Below are 21,787 nucleotides of genomic sequence, written 5' to 3'. Positions count from 1 at the left end.
TGTCTGTCGCTCACACACACACTTACACACACACACACAGGGGTTCTTATCTTGTTTATCCCACTTTCATCACCCTCCATCACGATGTTATTCCTCTTCTTCATCCCCTGTGGATCCTCCCTTCAAACATCCAAATTATTTCAGAAGGTTGGATTTTTTGCTCTTTCTTTTCTTGCTTTCTCTTTCCTTCGCCCCTCCACAATCCCACGATATTTTCATTTTTCATCATATACTGCTTTTTTTCCCCCTCCCCTTCTCTCTCCTTCTCGCTCTTCCTGCTTTTTAGTCATCTACCTGCCAAGGTGAGCCCACGGATGTCAGAGCGGCGCAACGAAAACACCGTCCCTGACTATCCCCCGAACAACAGAGTCAGTGCCAAGGAGGCTGTCAGGACCCTCAACACTGCTTCAGGTGACAAAAATAAAAACACACACGTATACACACACACACACACACACACACACACACACACACACACACACACACACAAACTGCAGCAACTCCTCTGAATTCATGGTTGGAGGTCATCCGTCATGCGCTTGTATGATTGGCCTCATATCGACAGCCTTCAGCGAGGGGACATCACTCTGGGTGAGCAGAAATCAAACTCCGACTGCCACGCTGCAGTTTTTCATCTGTTCACAAAATGCACACAAACACACTCTCTCATCCATACGTGATTTATTCTCCATTATAAAACACCTCAATCAGCCACCTGCACAGGCCTGAAGCTGCCTTCCTACAGTGGAGGGTAACACAGATAAACAGGCGGAACAATGAGGGGGCAGGGGTTTAGAGAAGTGAAAGGAAAGGGGGGAGGAAGAAGGAGGAGCGAGGAGGACGAGGGGACAAGAAATGGAACGAGAAGGAGGCGGGAGTCAGTTAATACATCTGTAGAAGTGTTCAAGTCAAACCTGTGAGTGTGTACATGAGGCCAGTCAGCACTTGAGCACGCACTCAGATTCTGACGTTTTAATGGAGTGTGTGTGTGTGTGTGTGTGTGTGTGTGTGTGTGTGTGTGTGTGTGTGTGCATGTTACAGCAGCTAAAAGAGACACAAATTGATTGAGGCTGGTGAGTCTCTTTGAGGATGTGCAGGACCCTCATTATCCTCTCTCTGTCTCTCTCTCTCTGTCTCTGTTACGGTCGTCCTCTCTCTCGTTCTTCCTCCACCAGCTGGTAGTTAACGCCGCTGCGCGCGCTCGCCTTGACACTTTGTACCCACTCGAACAAATTGCTCGCTGAAGAAATGACACTTCAGAAGTCGTTGAGATATGGCATCGCTTCATCGCAGCACAAACTTCGCAGAGGAAGTGTCAAACAAAGAAATACAGCCGAGTTGAGGAGAGCCTCGAAGGGCGGAGGGAAACATAATCAGTCACTCCTCAGATGTTGTTACTGACAAGTGTCAGTTCAAGGTGGTTCAGGCTCATTTTGTCCGTGGTTCCCAAGTAAGTGGAACAACTTAAAGGCAGCCTGAAGAATCCTGACACGCTGTGGTAAACAGATGTCAAAGATAATGCATCTGTTCTACAGCTCCCATTTGTATAGCACTGGCCAACAGATGGTTACAACAGGTTTACCCAAAGGTTCGATTTGGCCCGGTTTCAAGTGAAAATTGTGAGGTGAAAATGCTCTTTAAATATGTAGAATCCCTTATTATTCATTATTTTTCCAACACACCCTCATACATAAATGACTGAATATGTCAATTGCCAATGACTCCAAAGGTGATATATATCACTGCACCAGCGCCAGGCTGCTTCGGCGGACTGTCATCATACCAGACCTCCGTCCTCACGGTGTCAACGTCGTGAAACAGTCACCGGTTGCTCAGGGTTAGGCACCAGAACTCCTTGGTTAGATTAAGCAGCAAAAGTACTTGAACATGTTTAGGAAAAGATGATTAAAATAACTACATTGCTGTTATGTGTGTGACTTAAGGACGTTATGTAACTTAGATAAATCAGTGTTAACTTTCAGTTTCATACAGGACACAAGCAGCAGTGTTTGTTCAACCACCCCACCTCTCTCCAAGTTGAATTTCTTGCTTTTTTTTATGATTTTATGTTCACCTGCTTGCACAGATGACCTGTATATAATGAGGCTGTTTTTGTCATAATCTGAGCTCAGCAGGCAGAGTCACACTTTGCACTGGAAGTCAGTTAATTAAGGAAACTTAGTACCACTTTGCATCTTAACTATGTAATACAATATGTGTTTGCTTTGGCCCACATCCCGCCATTACATTTCAGTTTCGGCCCTCCAAAGAAAAAACTTTGCGCACCCCTGCTTTAGAACAACTGCATGCAGTAGAGATCATTGTAGAAACCATGTCTCACCTTTAGACAGCAGTACAGATGAACTGTTGCATGTCTTGTTGTTGATACCTCATTAAACTTATGTTTGCTCCGTGGAGTTTTCTTGCACACAACAAGCTTGTGTTCCTCACCAAACACACTGTGTGTATCTTATCTTATATCTTCACTGCCTTTGTTGGGGCACCGCTGCGTTTCACACTGCTGACGGCCAATCAAAAAAAAAAGTGTGAAACCGACAGCAGAATGTAAATGATGCCGTCCATGTGCTCACATGAGTGCATGTTGGCCCTCCTGTTCATTCAGAATACAAACAAAATGGGGATCAACTCGTAAATACGGAGCTCTATAGTGCTACTAGTGGTCAAAAACTCCACAGGGGACCTTTAAAAGGGCTATGAAGCATTTTTACAGATCTATTTTGATGACTAGACTCAATAATATTGCAATTGTTAAATTTTTTTCTTCATATATTTCTCAATTTAAAAAAACATGTAATTGTTTTTTTTCCCATCAAGCATGTAGAGAGGCAGCTATTGGTTTCCATTCATATCAGTACTCTGTGAGCATACACTTAAAGAGACTCGACATGTTGCATACAGGTCGTCCATCACAGTTCTCATTCTGTCGTTTCATTATTCTTGAGCGGTGTTGCAGCTGATTGCAGGAAGTGTTGGGAAACTGGCCTTGTTGGTGTGTTCAGTGACCCTCAGATTTTCGTGGTGTGGAACAGTGACCTTTTCAATGCAGGAAACACGTTCTCTTAATGCCTCACATAATGTCATGGTTGCTTGTTCTCTGCATTAGGGGCAGAAGCATTCATCCAGCCGTATCAGTGCATCAGTTTGTAATTATGCCAATTCAACTGCAGTGGTCTGTTCAAAGAAACAATGTGGCTGAGTCGCTCCAGCTTCAGCAACAACAGATATGAAGTGATTTGACTATTTTCTAGCTCTGCTACTGCCTCGATCCTGTTACTACAGTGAAAAAAAAAGAAGATGTTATTCAGTTTGCTTCATTTCTTATTTATTTGCCAAAGATATTCAATGTTTGGATCTAGTCCTCCAGTTTCATTTTATGTGGTCTTCGCTGTTTGGTCTATTGTTAATAATAAGCATGTGTCCATAGTGTTCAGTATGTAGTGAAAGAAATGCAAACATTTATTTTGTCTTTTTTTTTTTTTTTTTTTTTTCACTTATATATTTATTCAGTTTTGCAAAAAGGAAATCACACCATTCATATAAACAAAACAAGAAAACAAACAAAAACAACAAGGACAAAGCTGGGTGTACATGTAAATTACTATAACAGTATTGTTGTGCATCACTACTACAAGTCCCTGCATGGATGTATACAATCAAGGTGAGTGGCACATTAGGCTTGAGTGCTGGTCAGTCTCCATCGTGTTGCGCAAGATGATCTAGAAAAGGCTGCCAAATCTTATAAAATGCCTTCAGTCTATTTAGCAAGCCATATCTGAGTCTCTCTAGGTGTAGCACACCTGTCAGTTCTGTCAGCCAATCCTTAAAAGTGGGCACAGTTTCTGATTTCCACATCCTTAAGATCAATCTCTTAGCAATTATCACTCCATACATGAGAGTATTTTGCACAGAGTGGCTTTGAGTCAACAGGGACAGAGAATATCCAAACAGTGCAATGTTGGGATCGGGCTTAAATTCACTATTATACATTTCAGAAAACCATTTGAATATTTCACTCCAAAAATTATACAGGTTTGGACAAGTCCAAAACAGATGGGCAAGAGAGCCCTCAGCAGAATTACATCGATCACATAAAGGAGAGATGGAAGGATAAATTCTGTGTAACTTAGTTTTTGAATAGTGAAGCCTGTGTAATACCTTAAATTGGATTAGCTGGTGTCTAACATTAACAGAGCATGATCTGATTCTGCTGAGGCCCTCCCCCCAAACAATATCATCAATCTGTATTCCCAGTTCCTCCTCCCAAGCTGTTTTAATAGATTCTGTGTCAAAATTAACCTGTTCAGACATTATCTTAACAAAATCAGAAACCAGGTTTTTGGCATCAGGTCGGCCCAGCAAAAGTGTATGACATTTGTTTTCTTCAGGGATATGTTCGAAGTTAGATATATTCTGACGGACATAATTCCTAATTTGTAAATACCTAAAGAAATGTGTTGATGGAATAGAAAACTTTTCTTTTAGTTGGGAGAAGGTCATAAACTGTTTATTAATATATAGATCTTTTATAGTGACAATGCCTTTTTGCCTCCAAATGCCAAAAGCTGCATCAGAGAGAGATGGAAGAAAGTCATGGTTACGGTGAACTGGGGCATGCATGATGGTGTTTGGAAATCTACAGTTCTTCCTAATTTGCTGCCAAATTTTCAGGCTGTTCAGGATAATTTTGTTATGCGGTTTTGTGTTTGCAGGCAGACCAGGAGCTGAAAAAAGGAGAGCTGGAAGAGAGCTATTAATGACACTTTTCTTTTCAATTGCAACCCAAGCAGGAGTGTCTTTTGAGACCTCCATTGTATAATCATCCTGCCAATAGACCAATGCCCTTAAATTTGCAGCCCAATAGTAGTGCAAAAAACATGGTAAACCTAGTCCTCCCCCCTCTCTGGATTTATATAAGTGAGTTTTTGATATTCTATGAGCTTTGAAATTCCAAATAAAAGGAATGATTATAGATTCTAAAGTTTTGAAAAAAGACTTTGTTAAAAAAATGGGGAGATTTTGAAAAAGATATAAGAATCTCGGCAATGTGACCATTTTGATAGCGTTGACTCGACCTATCATAGAGATGGGAAGGGTGCGCCACCTATCTATATCCTCCTTCAGCTTTTCTAGCTTGACAAGGAAATTCAATTTGAAAATCAATTTAGGATCTTTTGGTAGAACTACTCCTAGATACTTCAATTTATCTGTAATTTTGAACGGGAGATTGTGCACATATACTGCCACTCCACTTGATCAAATGCTTTTTCTGCGTCTAAACAGAGTGTAGCTACTTCCTGGCCCTTTTCGTATTTATGATACAGTATGTTCATTAACCTTCTTACATTAAAAAAAGAAAATCTACCTGGAATAAATCCAGTCTGATCAGCATGAATAATGGTGGCAATGTACTTATTTAACCTATTTGCTAGCAATTTAGTAAAAATCTTCAAATCTGTGTTCAACAAGGCAATGGGACGATAAGATGAAGGATCTGTTTCATCCCTGCCCTCTTTTAATATCAGTGAAATATTGGCCTCATATAGAGAATCTGGAAATGTCTGGGTTTCAAATGAGTGATTAAACATTCTCAGCAAGAAGGGGGCAAACTGTGCAGAATATTTCTTATACAGCTCTATACCATAGCCGTCTGGGCCAGCACTCTTACCATTTGGGAATGATTTTATAGCATCTATAACCTCCTGAATGGTAATGTCGGCATCAATCGCCTCCTTAGCTATATTACTCAATTTTGGAATTTCTAAATGAGCCATCCAGTCAGAGATGTTGCCCTTAGCTTTTGATGTATATAATTGTTGATAATATTCCCTAAATCGCTCATTTATACCCTTAGGATCAGTGATCATCTCCCCCGTCTTTGATCTGATTTGATGTATGGCCCTATTGGCATGCAGACCTCTCAGCTGTCTGGCAAGTAATTTCTGGGGCTTTTCTCCAAATTCAAAATGTTTTTGTCTTAATTTCAACAGCTGATCGCCTACTTGGTCAGATAAGATGCTGTTATATTCATACTTCAGCTTAAGAATGTTTTGCAAACTGGAAGAATCAGTAGTTGATTTATAAATGGTTTCTAGTTCTGTTAATTCCTTCTCAATCTCCAAAAGCCTTTTTTGTTTTCCTCTTTTCATTGAGGTTTCAAAAGAAATTATGTGTCCCCTGATTACAGCCTTAAAAGTTTCCCACAAAGTAGAATCTGTAACTTCAGCGTTGTCATTAGTTTCCATAAACTCTGAAATTTTAGAAAAAATAAAGTCATCAAATGAAGAATCAGAGAGCAGTGAGGGATGAAACCGCCATCTGAATGGTTGGTGCTTATGGCTAAGGTCAAGAACCAATAAAACAGGGGCGTGATCAGAAATTAAAATATTATGATATTTGGAGGCTATTACATTCGATATCAGATTGGAGTCTAACAAAAAATAATCTATTCTTGAGTAAGATGTGTGTCTCTGTGAAAAGAATGAGTAATCCCTGTTTGTGGGGTGTTGAAGCCTCCATACATCCACTAGATTCATGGAGGATGTCAGACTATGCAAAACTTTTGAAGCAGCTGAAGGTAACTGAGTCGTATGAGCCGACCTGTCCAAAAAATTATCAAGCACACAGTTAAAATCACCACCTACAATCAGATGTGTATCAGAAACACTAGGGATCAAATTAAATAATTTGCTGAAAAAATCAGGGTCATCAAAATTTGGACCATACACATTCAAAAGTGTAACATGAAATTAATATATGTGACCTGTTACCAAGATGTATCTACCATTTGGGTCACACACAGTGGAGACGTGTCTGAATGGGATAGTCTTACGGATCAAAATCGCCACACCCCGGGCTTTACTAGAAAACGTAGACTGAAATATCTGATTCACCCAGCTGCACCTCAACAATTTAGCACTAGAGGGCCTGATATGCGTTTCCTGCAAGAATGAAATATCAGCAGACAGTGATTTCAAATGGGAGAAAACTTTTGCTCGCTTAAGAACATGGCCCAAACCACGGACATTCCAGCTGGCAAATGTAATGCCACCACCTCGCGGAGAAATGCTAGGATGCATCAGTAATCAAAGTAATGACAAATTGTGTACATGACTCCTCAGCAAAGCAATAAAAAAGACATAACATGAAACGTTTCAAACAGAACCTTAGAAATACCCCCCTCCCCCCGTCCCACTTTCCCAAACAAAGTGAGAGCACGATCCCCACAAACTCACATGGAGGCAGCCGGACCATAAGAAGTGCTAACTTAAGGTAACTGTGCTAACACAAGTCCGCTGGAGCTCCCTCTCCGAAATAGACCAAGATGACAAGTAACGGTCATGAAAATGTCCAGGCTTTCGCAAATGGTAAACTTCACATACCAGTCAATGCATGTCCGCCAATGGGCAAGTTGTATTCACAATAGGGACTCAGCAAAGGCCATTGCTGTTTGTGGCGAAGAAAATACCTCCTCCGACTCGTTCACGGTGACCCGGAGCCGCGCCGGGTAGATGAAGCCAATCCTTGCGCCCGCATCCTTGAGCTTCTTTCGAACCTCCTCAAACGCTTGCCTTTGCTTCATAATCTCCGCTGGAAAGTCGGGAAAGATGTGAATCGCTTTGCCTCTGTAGTTCAGTGGAGACTGTCGACGAGCCAGTTGCAGAATCTTTTCTTTTATTTGGTAGTGATGAATCCGGGCAATCATGATGCGCGGTCGATCATTCCCATCAGAGGGCAGCCTCCCCAGACGGTGTGCTCGGTCCACCACAATTGGCTTGGAAAAATTGCTGGCACCCAACAGCTCAGGCAAAAACTCTGTCAAAAACTCTGTCGGACGTCCATTCTCGATCTTCTCGGCTAAACCGATAATTTTGATATTTTGTCGCCTTGAGCGAGCCTCTAGGTCAATCACTTTAGAGCGGAGTGCTTCATTTTCCGCACCCATTTTAGTACATGTCTGTTCAAGATTAGAGAGGCGGCTATCAAAGCTAGAGGTAGCATCTTCAACTTCTTTAACACGGGTCCCCAGACTCAGCAGAGACGCCTGGGTGGATGTCAAAGTCGCCTCTAAATTATCAAATCGATCAGTCATTTTCTTACTCATATTTTGTATGGCCAAAAGGATATTTGCTGGTTCAGCAGCATCATTGACTGGGTCTGGAGATGCCTCGTGCTCGGTTAGCTCGGCTAGTGCTTCAGCCCCCTCCTGATCCTTATCTAGCGGTCTTCCACGATCTGGCTTGGGAGGTTTTGGTGGTTTTGGCATCTCGAATCTTTCAAAAGGCAATTACAATGAAAAATCGTCGACTGTACTGACAAATATTACATTAATGACCGAAATAATCAAACGGTAGAGAGGAGCTCAGGAGAAATACGTCTACTCCATTTGGTGCTCACTAGCGCCCCCCCATTTATTTTGTCTTTTATTGTGAGTGCTTAATGGATGAATCTGCAGTTTCTCACCTAACAGAGTAAGAATAAGGACACGTGAACACACTGTAGCACATTTATTTCACAGCGCTACAGTTTTGCTTCGTCATCACTGAATCAAACCATGATTTACAAACTTGAACAGTAAAAACTTGAGATTTTTTTGGAAATTTCTAACCAGTGACTTTCTGACAACATAGTTTGTGAAAGCATGTGATTCTCAAATAGATATCAGAGTTCCCGTGGACAGCGTGCATGATTTATATACATGATTTATCGCTGTGAGTATGCTGCGCCTTCTTCGTTCGTTCTGGAATACATCTGCATTTACAAGGATGTCTCATTTTTAATCTGGTGATGATTCATTCATGTGAGAATTCTATCAGCACATGAACATACCTTCAACCCCAAAACGTCCAAAAATTGGACATTTCTGAATGCGAAAATGCAGCTGGTGTCTCAGCGGTTACATCTGACTGAGTGCTATGGAGTTGCTGTCAAAGCCGTTATTGATTCAGTGAATGATCAGTGGAGCAGAAATTGATCTTCTGCGCTTTCATAAACAAAGTGTTCGACTTGTGGCCCTCACACTACATTAAATCCATGACACCGAAACCCACCGCGTGTCTTTATGTGACCTGCTGCGTTTCCTACAACAGGTCACATAAAGTGACACGTAAAGTGACCTGCTGTAATTCTCCCTGTTAAAACACACACACATCATGGACACTGAGGCCGGTTGAGTGTCATTTGACCTGTTTTATCACACACTTGAACATAAAACACCAATTAGGTTTACAAGAGTCGCTTTGCCTTGGCAGGATTTTGTGATTTATGGCCCCAGTGATGTCGTTAAGTGAGGGGAGCGTTTCTAACGGTTACCTTGGTTTCTATAAAGCTTTTTGTTTCAGAGGGATCACACACACACACACACACAGAGGCTGACAATGCTGTCACACTGGATGGGGCATGGCAGTGATGGCTCTTTGTTCTCAAACAGCCTTGACTCTGACAGCATGCTGCCAAAGGGCAGTTTATCCTATGTCTCTAAAAATACATCCTCATCCATGATACACACTACGCTGTGACAAAAGAGGCTTTTATTTTTGCATGACACTTTGTACCGCCCTGATACCGCCTGCTCACACTGGTAGAAATACACAGGAACGCAGGAACATGAACGCAGAGAAAGCAGAACACTGGACTGAATATTTCATTTACACGAGGCTCAGAGTCGGCTGCTTTCTACCTTCACGCTGGGAGTCCTTTCTGCTCAAGAGATATTTGCTTTTTAATTGAGCAGCATTTCCTTAAAGGAGTCGCTCTATGGGATGTGACCCTGAGCCAGATGCAAATGTGTTGATAGAGATGATATGAGCAAGAGATGACCTATGATACTGACAGTGTCACAACCAAAGTGCCTTCTAATGAAGTAGCCTCCAGTGAATGCTGCATGAGATGAGCAATACAGCGACGCAGTGAAACTTAACATACACGCTCATCTGGAGTGAAGCTATTCTGTTTTTATTTAAACACTTTCAAATGTAGCAACATACCAAATGCATCCTAATAAATCCCTAATGAAAAAACACATTTGTTGCTTTTGCTTTTGCTTTCAACCTTAGTATGAAGTAAAGTAGGTATTTTTTTCTGATTAGAAACCCTCTGTGGTAAACCAGTGGAGAAGCCTAATTAATGAAGAGAGGCTGCACTAAAGCAAAAGCCGACTCCATTTTGGCTTATTTCATCTCAATTTTGCCTGCTTTTTATTTGGTCTGCTGCTCATTGAAAGTGAACGTTCAAAGCTCTGTTCAAAGTGCATATTATATATAATTCTGTGGCTCTTAAAAAGAAATAATTTGTCCGTCATCTGACAGAAAAACAATTTTCAATATGTACAAAGTTTCTGAGTTTCACCAAAACAAGAGCTTCAGTATCCTAAGAGTCAACCCAATTCTGAATACATCTGCCTCAACACAACATCTTGTTTACCGAGGATAGTGCACTGTTTGTGCAGAGAATTGAATAAAAGCCTACTCGACATGGTCTCAGTATGAGGAAATTATCGTAGGTTATTTCCATTTCATTTTGAAGCGCACACTGCAGTAAAATGTCATTATTGCTGCTTATTTGCACAACACCAGCTTTTCTTGTTCTCCTCTTTCTGTTCTCAGGCAACAAAGCACAAAAAGAATGACAAGTTAAACATAAGTGACATTGTGTCAGCGGCACGCACTGCTCCGATTCACAGCAATTGAGAAGTTTCTCTAAGTGCTTCAGTTCTATTGGTTAGTTCTTCATGTATGTATTTCTTCCTCTTTGGGATTCCAAACATCTGTCAGCTGTCAAGGGAGTGTGTGCCGGGATATATTTGAGCTTACAGCGTGTCAGAAAAGGCCAGACACAGGCCTGGGAATGTATTATGTTGTTAACGGGAAATTACAAGTACTGGTTTGAGTGAGGTTTTCATGTTGGCTTCACTGACTTGGTTCAAACTGGTCACCTCCTGTGCATCAGCTACTCCACTCAGGATGGGCACTCTAAAACCTAAAAGATCTCCTTGAATTTCAGCGCTTTGCTTCAGGGCGTAGCAGCACCCAGAAAGCTTGGGAGACATGGTGAAGGACAAGTTCAACATCACCCCAAACAAGCACTGCAGTAAAAATACAGATAAAAGTCATTTTAGTCCTCACTTCACTAAGCAATAACATGTGGCGGCTCAGAGCGATAATGACTGTCACCGCATTAACATCTAGTCAGCACTGGAGTCGCTGGACAGTAGCTGCTGCTGCAGCATTTCCCAGCTGGTTTGGATATTCGGACCAGAGCGTTTCTGGTCATTGCACAGCCTTCATGTTCCGATGAAGGCGTTTAGTAACACTGGACCAAACTGCTGTGGTCCGTTTTATGTCTGCAGCAGATGAAACATGCTTTGTCATTTCTGCATTAAGCCAGACTGCTGGACTCTCTGCACTGCAGGCTTTAGTTCACAGACATGAGAAGGCTGGTCAACAGATTGATTCAGCTCAGTGATTGTAAGGCTCAAACACTTTAGATGAAGCCCCATCTAGCATCAATAAGCAGTGTAGTAACACCTAATAAATGCATTAAATGCATTAGTTGTGAGAAGACACAAGGAGACTTTAAAGTGTTTATTGATGTCTTTATCGACAACTATAATTCCTCCTGTGGAAAACACGAAACTGATATCAACTGTTAGCAATGATTGATAACGCAGAGGAACAGAGCAGTTGCCATATTACTGTAATTACACTCTTAATACACATGTACAAATCATTCCCAGTCAAGTTTAAAAATGTTTCTAAAAGTGGTCAACACTTATGACTTAGGTGCAGCTGGAAGGTTGTTGGCCTCTTAAAGCTTAAGGTCAACTTAAGATTTCTTCTGGAGCTTTCAGCTGCTCCTTGTGGCCTTCATCAGCTAATAAACTGCACTGAATACTTCACTAATAAATGTAACAATAGTGTGTAGAAATAGAGATAGAGTTTATTACTTGCTGAAGCACTGCTTTGGAATGTGAAACTGGGAGGTATTAAAGCTCACGTGGATCTTGTGGTTTAGGAAAGATTGTCTCTCAGGTCACTGGCTTATTGGCTGAAATGTTCCCAAACTGAGTCGATGCTTCCCAGTGGGTCCGTGAAACTTACTTTTACTTCGATGCGTCCTGATTCTGAAACCAGACAAAGATGGAAAAGCAGCCTTTAGTGCTCTTTGTCAGTGTCGCACTCGTTTACCCCAGCCTCGTGCCGTCCCTTTTCTCCCCTCCCCCGCCTCCACCCTCTCGTCTGTACTGTAGGCTGTAAAGCAGCCCTGACAGCTGAGGACCTTGATGTCAGCTGCACTTTGTCTTGAGTCAGGACAAGTCGATTGATTAATGACTCCCAAACTCTCTTCTCTCCCCCTCTCCCTGTCCATTCGCTCAGCCTCCTCCAGTATCTGTGAGTTGCTCCGCACTCCTGAGTCAGTCCTTCGCTCTCTTCTTCTCTTATTGTTCTCCACTTATGGCTGCACCGTATGCGCTCATGTGAAGTCTCTTTGAAGTTTCGTTATCTTCCCTTTTCATCTCGTAAAAAGCGCATAGAGAGGTGTGTGTGCCTTAAGTGTGTTTTCACTGTGAATTGATCAGCGTCTGTGCAGAAGCACAGAGACGAGCAGAAAAACACAAAGCAGCGAGTGGGGTTCAGAAACAAAGACCGAGGAAAAGAGCAGGAGCACGATGGAGAATACAAGAGCTAAAAATATCCTCCTCCACCTTTAAGTCGAGCAGCAAATGCTATACTGTTGCTGCGTTCAACGCTTCAGCGCATGTCTCTGCTAAGTGCATCTGTCACTTTGCTGAAAAGTTTTAATTGTAAATGAACTGCACTACCAGACACACGCCGACGAGTGTGTCTGTGTGTGTGTCTGTGTGTGTGTGTGTTTATGTACGTGCATATAGCCTGTTGTTGGAATGTGTGTGTGTCCTCGCTGGTGAAAAAACATGAATGCAGATTATGTGACACTGTCCTTATGTTTCATTTTATCTTTCACAGACATTTTCCTGTGAGCCCTAATTGACCATTCAGTAAGCTCCGCCCCCCTTAGTTACTGTTGCCACACCACAAGCGTTGCGTTCTCGCGTGCCTCATATGCACCCAAAGGTTGCAGCAGTTTTTCAAACAAAGGGCCCCTGTTTTCAGACAGGCAGACATAAAGCAGCAAACAGCATCTGCCAGTTTCGCCAGCTGAAATGTCGCCAGCATGTTTTATCAGCTGCAGCGAGCAAGCTAATATTATCAACACACTCTCTCTGTTTAGATGCAAGACCTGAATAATCTTGCCAGTTTCATTCACATTCAGTGCTATCAAGTTTGCCGAGGAGAGATTTAGTTCTCACTCACTTGTTGCACACATATACAGCCTCAGGAATAAAGATGGCCAGAATCTGCTCCTCAGATATTATTCAGAAATGCTCCTGGACGACGCTTCCGATGACTCTGAGCTGGCTGACAGATGGAAGCTATATAGAAGAGACGGGAACAAATGTGGTGGTGGAGATGCGTTTTATTTTCAGGAGAACATTCCGGAAACATATTATGAGTACTGACATTGAATTTACAGTTGTATGAAAAAGTTTGGGCACCCCTGACAATTTTCGTCATTTTCATTTATAAATCATCAGGAGTTTGTATCAGCAACTTCATTTTGATCCATCAAATAACTGATGGACACAATAATATTTCAGTGGTGAAATGAGGTTTATTGGATTAACAGTAAATGTGCAATATGAATCAAAACAAAATTAGACATGTGCATAAATTTGGGCACCCCAACAGAAAAATCTCATCAATATTTAGTTGAGCCCCCTTTTGAAAAAGTAACAGCCACCAGACGCTTCCTATAGCCTGTAATAAGTGTCTGGATTCTAGATGAAGGTATTTTGGACCATTCTTCTTGACAAAACATCTCGAGTTCAGTCAGGTTCGATGGTTTCGGAGCATGGACAGCCCGCTTCAAATCATCTCACAGATTTTCAATGATATTCAAGTCTGGGGACTGGGATGGCCATTCCAGAACATTGTATTTGTTCCTCTGCATGAATGCCTGAGAAGATTTTGAGCAGTGTTTTGGGTCGTTGTCTTGTTAAAATATCCAGCCCCGGCATAACTTCAACTTTGTGACAGATCCTTGAACATTATTCTCAAGAATTTGCTGGTATTGAGTGGAATCCATGTGACCCTCATCTTTAACAAGATTCTCAGTACCAGCACTCGCAACACAGCCCCCCAGCATGATGGAACCTCCACCAAATTTTACTGTGGGTAACAAGTTTTTTTCTTTGAATGCTGTGTTCTTCTGCCGCCATCCATAACGGCGCTTGTTATGCCCAAATAACTGAATCTTTGTTTCATCACTCCACAGCACCTTATTCCAAAATGAAGCTGGCTTGTCCAAATGTGCTTCTGCATACCTCAAGCGACTCTGTCTGTGGCGTGTGCTCAGAAAAGGCTTCTTCCGCATCGCTCTCCCGTACAGCTTTTCCTTGTGCAAAGTGCGCTGAATTGTTGAATGATGCACATCCACACCATCTGATGCAAGATGATCTTGAAGGTCTTTGGAGGTGGTCTGTGGGTTGTTTTTGACCATTCTCACTGTTCTTCGCCTTTGCCTCTCTGATATTTTTTGTGGCCTGCCACTTCTGGCCTGAACAAGAACTGTGCCTGTAGCCTTCCATTTCCTCACTGTGTACCTCACAGTGGAAACTGACAGCTGAAATCTCTGAGATAGCTTTTTGTAGCCTTCCCCTAAATCATAATGCTGAGTAATCTTTGTTTTCAGGTCATTTGAGAGTTGTTTTGAAGCCCTCATGTCACCACTCTTCAGAGGAAGGGCAAAGAGAAGAACATGTTGAAATTGGCCACCTTAAATACCTTTTCTCATGATTGGATACACCTGTGTGTGGAGTTCAATGCTGAATGAGCTCATCAGACCAGTTTTGTATTCCGATAAGTAGTTACAGGTATTCAAATCAGTGGAATGACAAGGGTGCCCAAATTTTTGCACAGCCTATTTCTAACCTCTGATTTAATTACATACAATTGAATATCGCCACACTTAAAGTTTTTGTCTCAAAAACACCCCAGTACTCAGCTTTGATTAGGAAATGAATGGCATGCCACTTTTATAATTTCCTGTGAAGATAAAGTAAATTATTATGCAGCCTGAGAGGGGTGCCCAAACTTTTTCATTCAACTGTATATGGCTACAGATTCACTTTCCATACAGACAGCCTACTCTAGCTGGCTGCTGTTACAGGCCACCCACCTCTAATGTGAACAATTTGGATGGAATATATGAAACTGTAGATACAGTGACTGAGGAAAATAAGTATAGCTTCTTTCTGGGTGACTTTGGTTTTCTAAAAATTGTCAATTGGATAAAAAGCTGAAGTCTTTGATGAGTTGGGTTCACAGGTTGCATTGACCACAATTTGATAGCTTTAACACAAAATACTAAAGTCTGGAGCTGACTCTTTGCAGACTCACTTTTGAATAATGATAAAGATTAGCAGTGGTCTGACGTATGTCAGGGGCGTGATATAAATGTTCCTTTTAAAAATTCTGTTCATGAAGTTGGTGGAAACAAATGCTGCGCTTAGAAAAAGGTCTGTAAGGGCAGAAGTGCACCGTGGTTAGATAATGAGTGGAGATCTTTGATGCTCCATACAGACAATGCCAGGGCTGCCATGCACAAATCAGCGTGCTCTTTAGAAAGAAGCCTTCACTGCAAGTTGAGAACCGAGGTCACCAAGTTAAGCTCCATCACAGAGAATATTTCACACAAAAAAGTTGCAGCAGTGTAAATTATAGTAAAAAAAAAAAAAAAGTACGCAAACATTATGAAATAATGTGTAAGAAGTCAGACATTTTCCAAAAATAACAACTTTCAACAAGGTGCACAGTTTGAGATCTTGAACGCACTGGGTGATGTCAGGTCAACTTGCCTCAGTGTTAACAGCATTGAGTGACACAGTGTTGTTTTGTATTTGATGAGGTTAGCCAGGACAAACTGTTAGCTGTCGATACATCTCCTGGTAGATAACCTGGATGGATTTTTTTTTTTTTTTTTTTTGAATTGCAGCTAGGCTGCTGTCCAAACCAACATCATAGTTGTAATAGATGCTTACTCAGTGGAACCTTTCCGAAGCTTTGGAAAGAGTCTAAAATCAAACCTTCAGCCAGAGATGGAAAAGCAGGTCTCACTGGGAATTGTAGATGTATTAGTATACACCATGTGCTGAGCAAGATGGTTTTCATCAAATGCTCAGTTATTTGAATAAAAATGGAATACTTACATCAGCACAGCATCCGTCTACTACTAGCACTGCATCAGCACACATGACTGATCACTGCTTAACACATATAGATAACAGGAGACTACTTGGGGCCATGTTAACTAACTGCCAATCTCAAATGTTTTTCACCTTTAGCCTGTTTGAAGAGTTACATCTTAGTCCGATTCAGTGCAATTTTAACGAAAATGAAGAATAAAGTCAATGATGTGCCACTTGGAAGTAATGCTCACTTCTACTGCAGGTATATACAGTTAGAAATGCTAATGGTGGCAGCTTACATTCGAACAGATAAACACACATTTCAATCCTGTTCTTACACTTTTGTTCCTGTGTTTTGGATTAGGAAAGACTAAAAAAGGACACCACCCTTAGAAGCTTAACTACCGCCCCATACACACCACTTCAACATCCAGGGCTTCACGTATCATATAAAAATTCTTGTATGCAGAAGTCTTCCCGTACAAATGTGTGTTGTGTCTGCCATTATATGACTGTGATGGAGAGGAGAGCGGAGCCACCTTTTGTTTTCCAGTCTGCTGACACAGATGTTCACAAAAACAGGAAAAACAGTAGCGGGTGATTTATCCTCATAAAATAAAATATATTGCACACTGTTCCATGTTCAAAATGTTCATTTCCATAAGTCTATCTGGTGTCATGAACATCAAGCTGATCATCCTGTCTCTTTTTTTGCACTGTCCTAGAAGTAGATACCGATCATTACGGAACCATCAGTGTGAAATATCAATTCTTCTACCACTGCGATGATGTGTTTGTGCATCCATGACATCTTCAGTCCTGATAAAACTGGACATGGTTTTTGAGTGGGTGGGAGTGGATGAGTGTGGCAGGGGGGCTTAACGTGCATAACATGCATAATGTTGCCTCACCACTGGATTTTGTATAATTCAAAATTGTATCCAGTTCAGATTTAATACTGAATTTTGTATCTGAATAGCTAGCTGTGTGGCATCTCCTAACCACTGTTAGGGATCATCTTACATAAATATTATAAAAAGTTGCTGCTTAGCATGACATGACTCAGAATCTACAGAAACTCAAATAATACAAGGATAAATACATTCAGATAACGACAATCAACTTTATCTCAATACCAAGCAAGTTCTACAGATCAGGAGGAAGGGCAACCATGGTTAAGGGAGATAGAAACAGAAAGCAGCCTCACCAACTTTCTTTCAGGAAGCAGTGGGAACTTCTAAAAGCAACTGAGAGTTCTCATGGTTGCAAAAGGTTAAACGTAATCACAACAAATAAGATACGAAAAGCTAGTGCAGTAGTTGCAAGTAGAGAGTGATCCTTTTCAAGATCCTGCCTGCAATTGCATTTCATTCTGAATTGTGATTTTCTAAAAGATTTTTTAGGCAATCCAGTGAGGGAGAATTGCAGTAATCTGGGCGACTTGCAGATAAAACAGTCAGAAAAGGTCTTTGGCAGTGTGCCTGATGGAAAAATGTGTTTTTGTGGCCCTGTTAAAAGGACAAAGAAGTTACAGTTTAAAAAGCCAACGTTAATTGGTGAAAAAGGATTCAAACCAGTATCTGGTGTGAACGCACCATTACACCGTGGTGACATCTGAACCTTACTATTTGACACGTAACTCATGTGATACGTATGACCCTAAAGTCGAGTGCTTCAATGCTGCCTCTGCACTCAGGTCCAGAGCTAGTTGCTGTGCAGTGACTGCTCTACACTGCTGTTTGTCGCTTAATTTGAGAGGCCGTGTAACAGTCGACCTTTTTTCATGATTCATGCCTACACATTTAAATACTGGCTGACACAGAATGGAAAGTTAAATTAGGTGAATGTGGAATAACTCAAATAAGGTTTAATTGAGGAGAAAGTCAACAGAGAGACCCCCAACACCACCACCACCACCACCACCATGCTGCTTGCTTCGAAGGCAGTAATTCCTCAGACACTTCTATAATTGACTGGGACACTTATTTTCTAAGTCCATCGAAATGACCACTGGGCTTTTATCTCCAACTGTCTCCATGGTTACAGACTATGGTTTAGTGGATGAGTGTGTGTGGGTGTGTGTGTGCATGTGTGTGTGTTTGGGGTGGAGGGAGGGAGCTCCTAATTGACTGGCTGTTAAAGCTTTTAATGAAGAGTGGGCAGCCAGCTCTCCAATTAGCTCTGAGGGGGCCATCAGGGGATGAAAAGAGGACAGCAGCTCAGGAGAGAGTGGAGGAGACGAGGGAGGAGGAGAAGAAGGAACTGAGAGAGAAGAGAGATGTTGATCTGGTGTGGGGTAAATGTGTCCTTAACAACAGCTTGAAAACATTTAAAAGGCTGGATGTTTTCAAGTTGTTCATTGTCTGCATCCATGTTTGCTTGGTCTCCTTCTTCCTCACCTTTATTGCTACATTGCTGCTATTTCTTGGCATGTTACTGCCACAAACGCTTGTTCAGCATAGCTTGCAGCCAAGGGCGTGAATTTGTGTCGGGTATTGTATCCAGTATTTTTACGAGGGGGGCACTCATAAACATTTTGCTCTATGGAGCTACTCGTGGTCAAAAACTCCACAGGGTACCTTTAATTGTAGTATGAAATACTCAGCACAATTACCATAATCAAGTAAGAGTATTGTATAGAAGATGAGTTGTACTGCAAATTCCAACATGTTTAAGCTCTTTATTAAAGTGACACAGAAAACAAATCGCATGCAGAGTATTATTCAACAGGGAGAGAGGTAATAGCATCCTCTTCATAGAATGAGGCAGTTTTATGGGAAAGGCGTTCTTATTTTTTTGAGAAATTGACGCCAACACGTTAATTAGCCCAATGACAAATGAGCCTGAGTTCATGATAGACCTCTTTTACAGTAATCATTTTCCTTTTTTAGAATTAATTATGCTGTGTTCATAAAGTCTACAGGATGCTTCAGTCTGTACCACCAATTAAAACTGTTGCAAGCAGAGCTTAATTCTGTTCTGATTAGATTTACCTCACTCCTCCTACTCCATTATGTTTTGCAGTTATTGATAAGATATAAAAAAGCATCAATGCATAGGATACACTTGTTCTTCCTTCCCATTGGAGTTCTTTCTTTTAAAACAGTAAACATTTGCTACTAAAGTAAAATATTGCTTTAAGATCAGAACTAATTATGAAGAGCCCAGTGTGGCTGGCTATCTAAAGAGCCAATTAAACAGAGCACCTCAAAGGAGCTGGCTTCCTGTCCGTCCATTCCTTTACTGTCTTTGAACAGGCCGAGTTTCTTCCGATAAACAGATATAATTGCCTATTTATCAGCCTCTTTGGAACTCCCACTTTGCATGAAATATTCATGATGAAACAATGAAAATGAAAAGAGAGAAAGATGAGAAGGAAAGAGCAAAGATAGTGTATTATTATGTGGTATTATTCTTAATGTACTGTGCAGCAGCTGCTCGCTTTGTCTGTGTTTTTGCTGGACCAATAAGGAATATAACACCATTTGTGGCACCACCACTTGTCCAAACGGCTACCTTACTACCTTATTCAGGAACCAGTGAAACAGGAGAGAGACGGCCTGATGGTTACTTACTTGTTAGAAACAGATTGACAGCATTTTCATGGATGAGCTGTTTATTATTTAGGTTTAAATAAGTATTGCAGGAGAAGCAGCATTACAGCAGCCTGTGGTTAGACTTGTTGCTTCAGAAAGTTTGTGTGTATTCATACTGGTTCATTCAGTGCATTTACACTGTGTGTGTGTGTGTGTGTGTGTGTGTGTGTGTGTGTGTGTGTGTGTGTGTGTGTGTGTGTGTGTGTGTGTGCGTGCGCGTCACAGGTACAGTAGAGGTGAGGAAAGAAGGTCTGGAGGCTCAGATCAACCGCCTGGCTGAACTAATTGGACGACTGGAGAATAAGGTAAGGAATACTTTACAGACACACACACACACACACACACTTAGGACATTAAAGAAGATACTGCATTGCCTTACACTAATTGTCTGGAGGTGTACCCACTACATGCCTAACCCCAACCTTCATCAAAGCATCTCTAAATCTTAAATGTTTATTCTGACAATATTCAGTATATTTCTTATTGTTAGCAAATCCCATGAAAGAACCAACACAACAATGAATTGATTGTGTGAGCAAGTAGGGCTGAACAATATGATGATTTTGATTATTGTGACCGATACTGCAAGGGAATGGTAATTTTTGCTATTCATTTTCACTGAAAAAAAAATAGAAAACTGATTATATGATTTTTTTCAGTGTCAGTACAAACAAGCATGGTTCCTCGCATGTGCAGAATATTTATGATTTTGTAGGTCAAGGAATCTCACTGCTTCATTCATGGTTGTTTGTTGTGATCTGTGTTTACCTTTATCAAAAAATTGCAGATAATATATAAGAATATAATTATGCAAAGAATAAAAGTGCAGCGCGTGTAGAAGGATGAAATGTTCTGCAGAGAATAAATCACATATGTTATGATAAAAACTGAGTTCAGCCAGATGTCAAACCAGGCTGTGAACTCTACGCCACTGTTTGTCTCTCCTTTTTTAGCTCCTCTGCCGTCTACACACAGCACAAGCCAGTGATCTTATCCTCCAACTTAACTTTTTTTTACCAGGTTGTCAGCATTTGGAGGATTTGTAAGTTGGAGACGTTTCATTGGCCAAATTAAGCAGCATACTGAAGCTGAAGGTCTGCAGAGGTCAGGAGGAAGGAAAACTGGAGAAGAAGGAAGACGCAGGGGGTTGATGAGGAGGCGAAGTAGGGGGTTGGATGAGGAGTTAATTAACACTAAGTGATGGAGAGGAAAGGATTGGGGGAGGGAGGGGAGTGGATGAATAAAAAGACAAGTAGGCAATTAAAGGTCTGGTGTCCAAGACATTGCAATGTGCCTTTTTCGACACTTTCTCCTCTTCGTAGCAGCTCTCCTGTCTCAGATGCCTCTTCATCCTCCACCCTCCGGTCTTCCTTCTCTCCACCTGCTCCTTCGTCCTCCTCCCTCTCCGCCTCTCCGTTCCTCTGCATTGCCTACATCTCGTCCAGTACCGAACATGTTAAGGCTAATAGAGCCCCAGCAGACTCAGCTGTCTTTGGGAGAGCGGGCCTCTACAGCAGAAAGAGCTAAGAATAACTGAACACAGCGTACTGCAGGGAGGGAGGGAGGATGTGGGAAGAGAGGGGGGGTCACATGAAGAAAAATTGAGGAGAATTAAAAGAACAGAGAGGCTGATTGTAGATACCTGTTTGTGTTAACAGACCCAGCTACAACTGTGGTCCCTGTTTAAAAACAACCTTTAGCCTCAGAAGCTAATTTAATTTGGTCCAGCACATTGCCCAGGTTTGAGTAGAATTGTTTCACTCAGTCGAGTGGCCTCTGTTTTAGCAGAAATGATGGAAAAGCCTTCAATTAGAGAAGTGTTCAATAATCATTTGTGACCCTGAAGCCCTTCTGAGAGCCCATTACTCATCTCTGCAGCTGACTTGATTTCTGTGACTGTGGCGCAAAG

General features: G+C 41.6%; 1 protein-coding gene across 1 annotated transcript in view; it reads left to right on the top strand.

Annotated features, from left to right (window-relative positions):
* Window positions 1-21,787, top strand: part of necab2 (N-terminal EF-hand calcium binding protein 2) — a 116,856-nt gene that overhangs the window by 59,795 nt on the left and 35,274 nt on the right. Inside the window, exons 7-8 of the mRNA XM_041938583.1 lie at window positions 287-411; window positions 20,104-20,183. Of these exons, the coding sequence (XP_041794517.1) occupies window positions 287-411; window positions 20,104-20,183 (205 nt within the window). The remainder of the gene's footprint in view (window positions 1-286; window positions 412-20,103; window positions 20,184-21,787) is intronic.

This window comes from Chelmon rostratus, chromosome 6 (assembly GCF_017976325.1).
Source record: "Chelmon rostratus isolate fCheRos1 chromosome 6, fCheRos1.pri, whole genome shotgun sequence".
NCBI classification, from domain to species: Eukaryota; Metazoa; Chordata; class Actinopteri; order Chaetodontiformes; family Chaetodontidae; genus Chelmon; species Chelmon rostratus.
The sequence above is the reverse complement of the archived record's forward strand: the minus strand, read 5'-3'. Positions and strand labels throughout refer to the sequence as shown.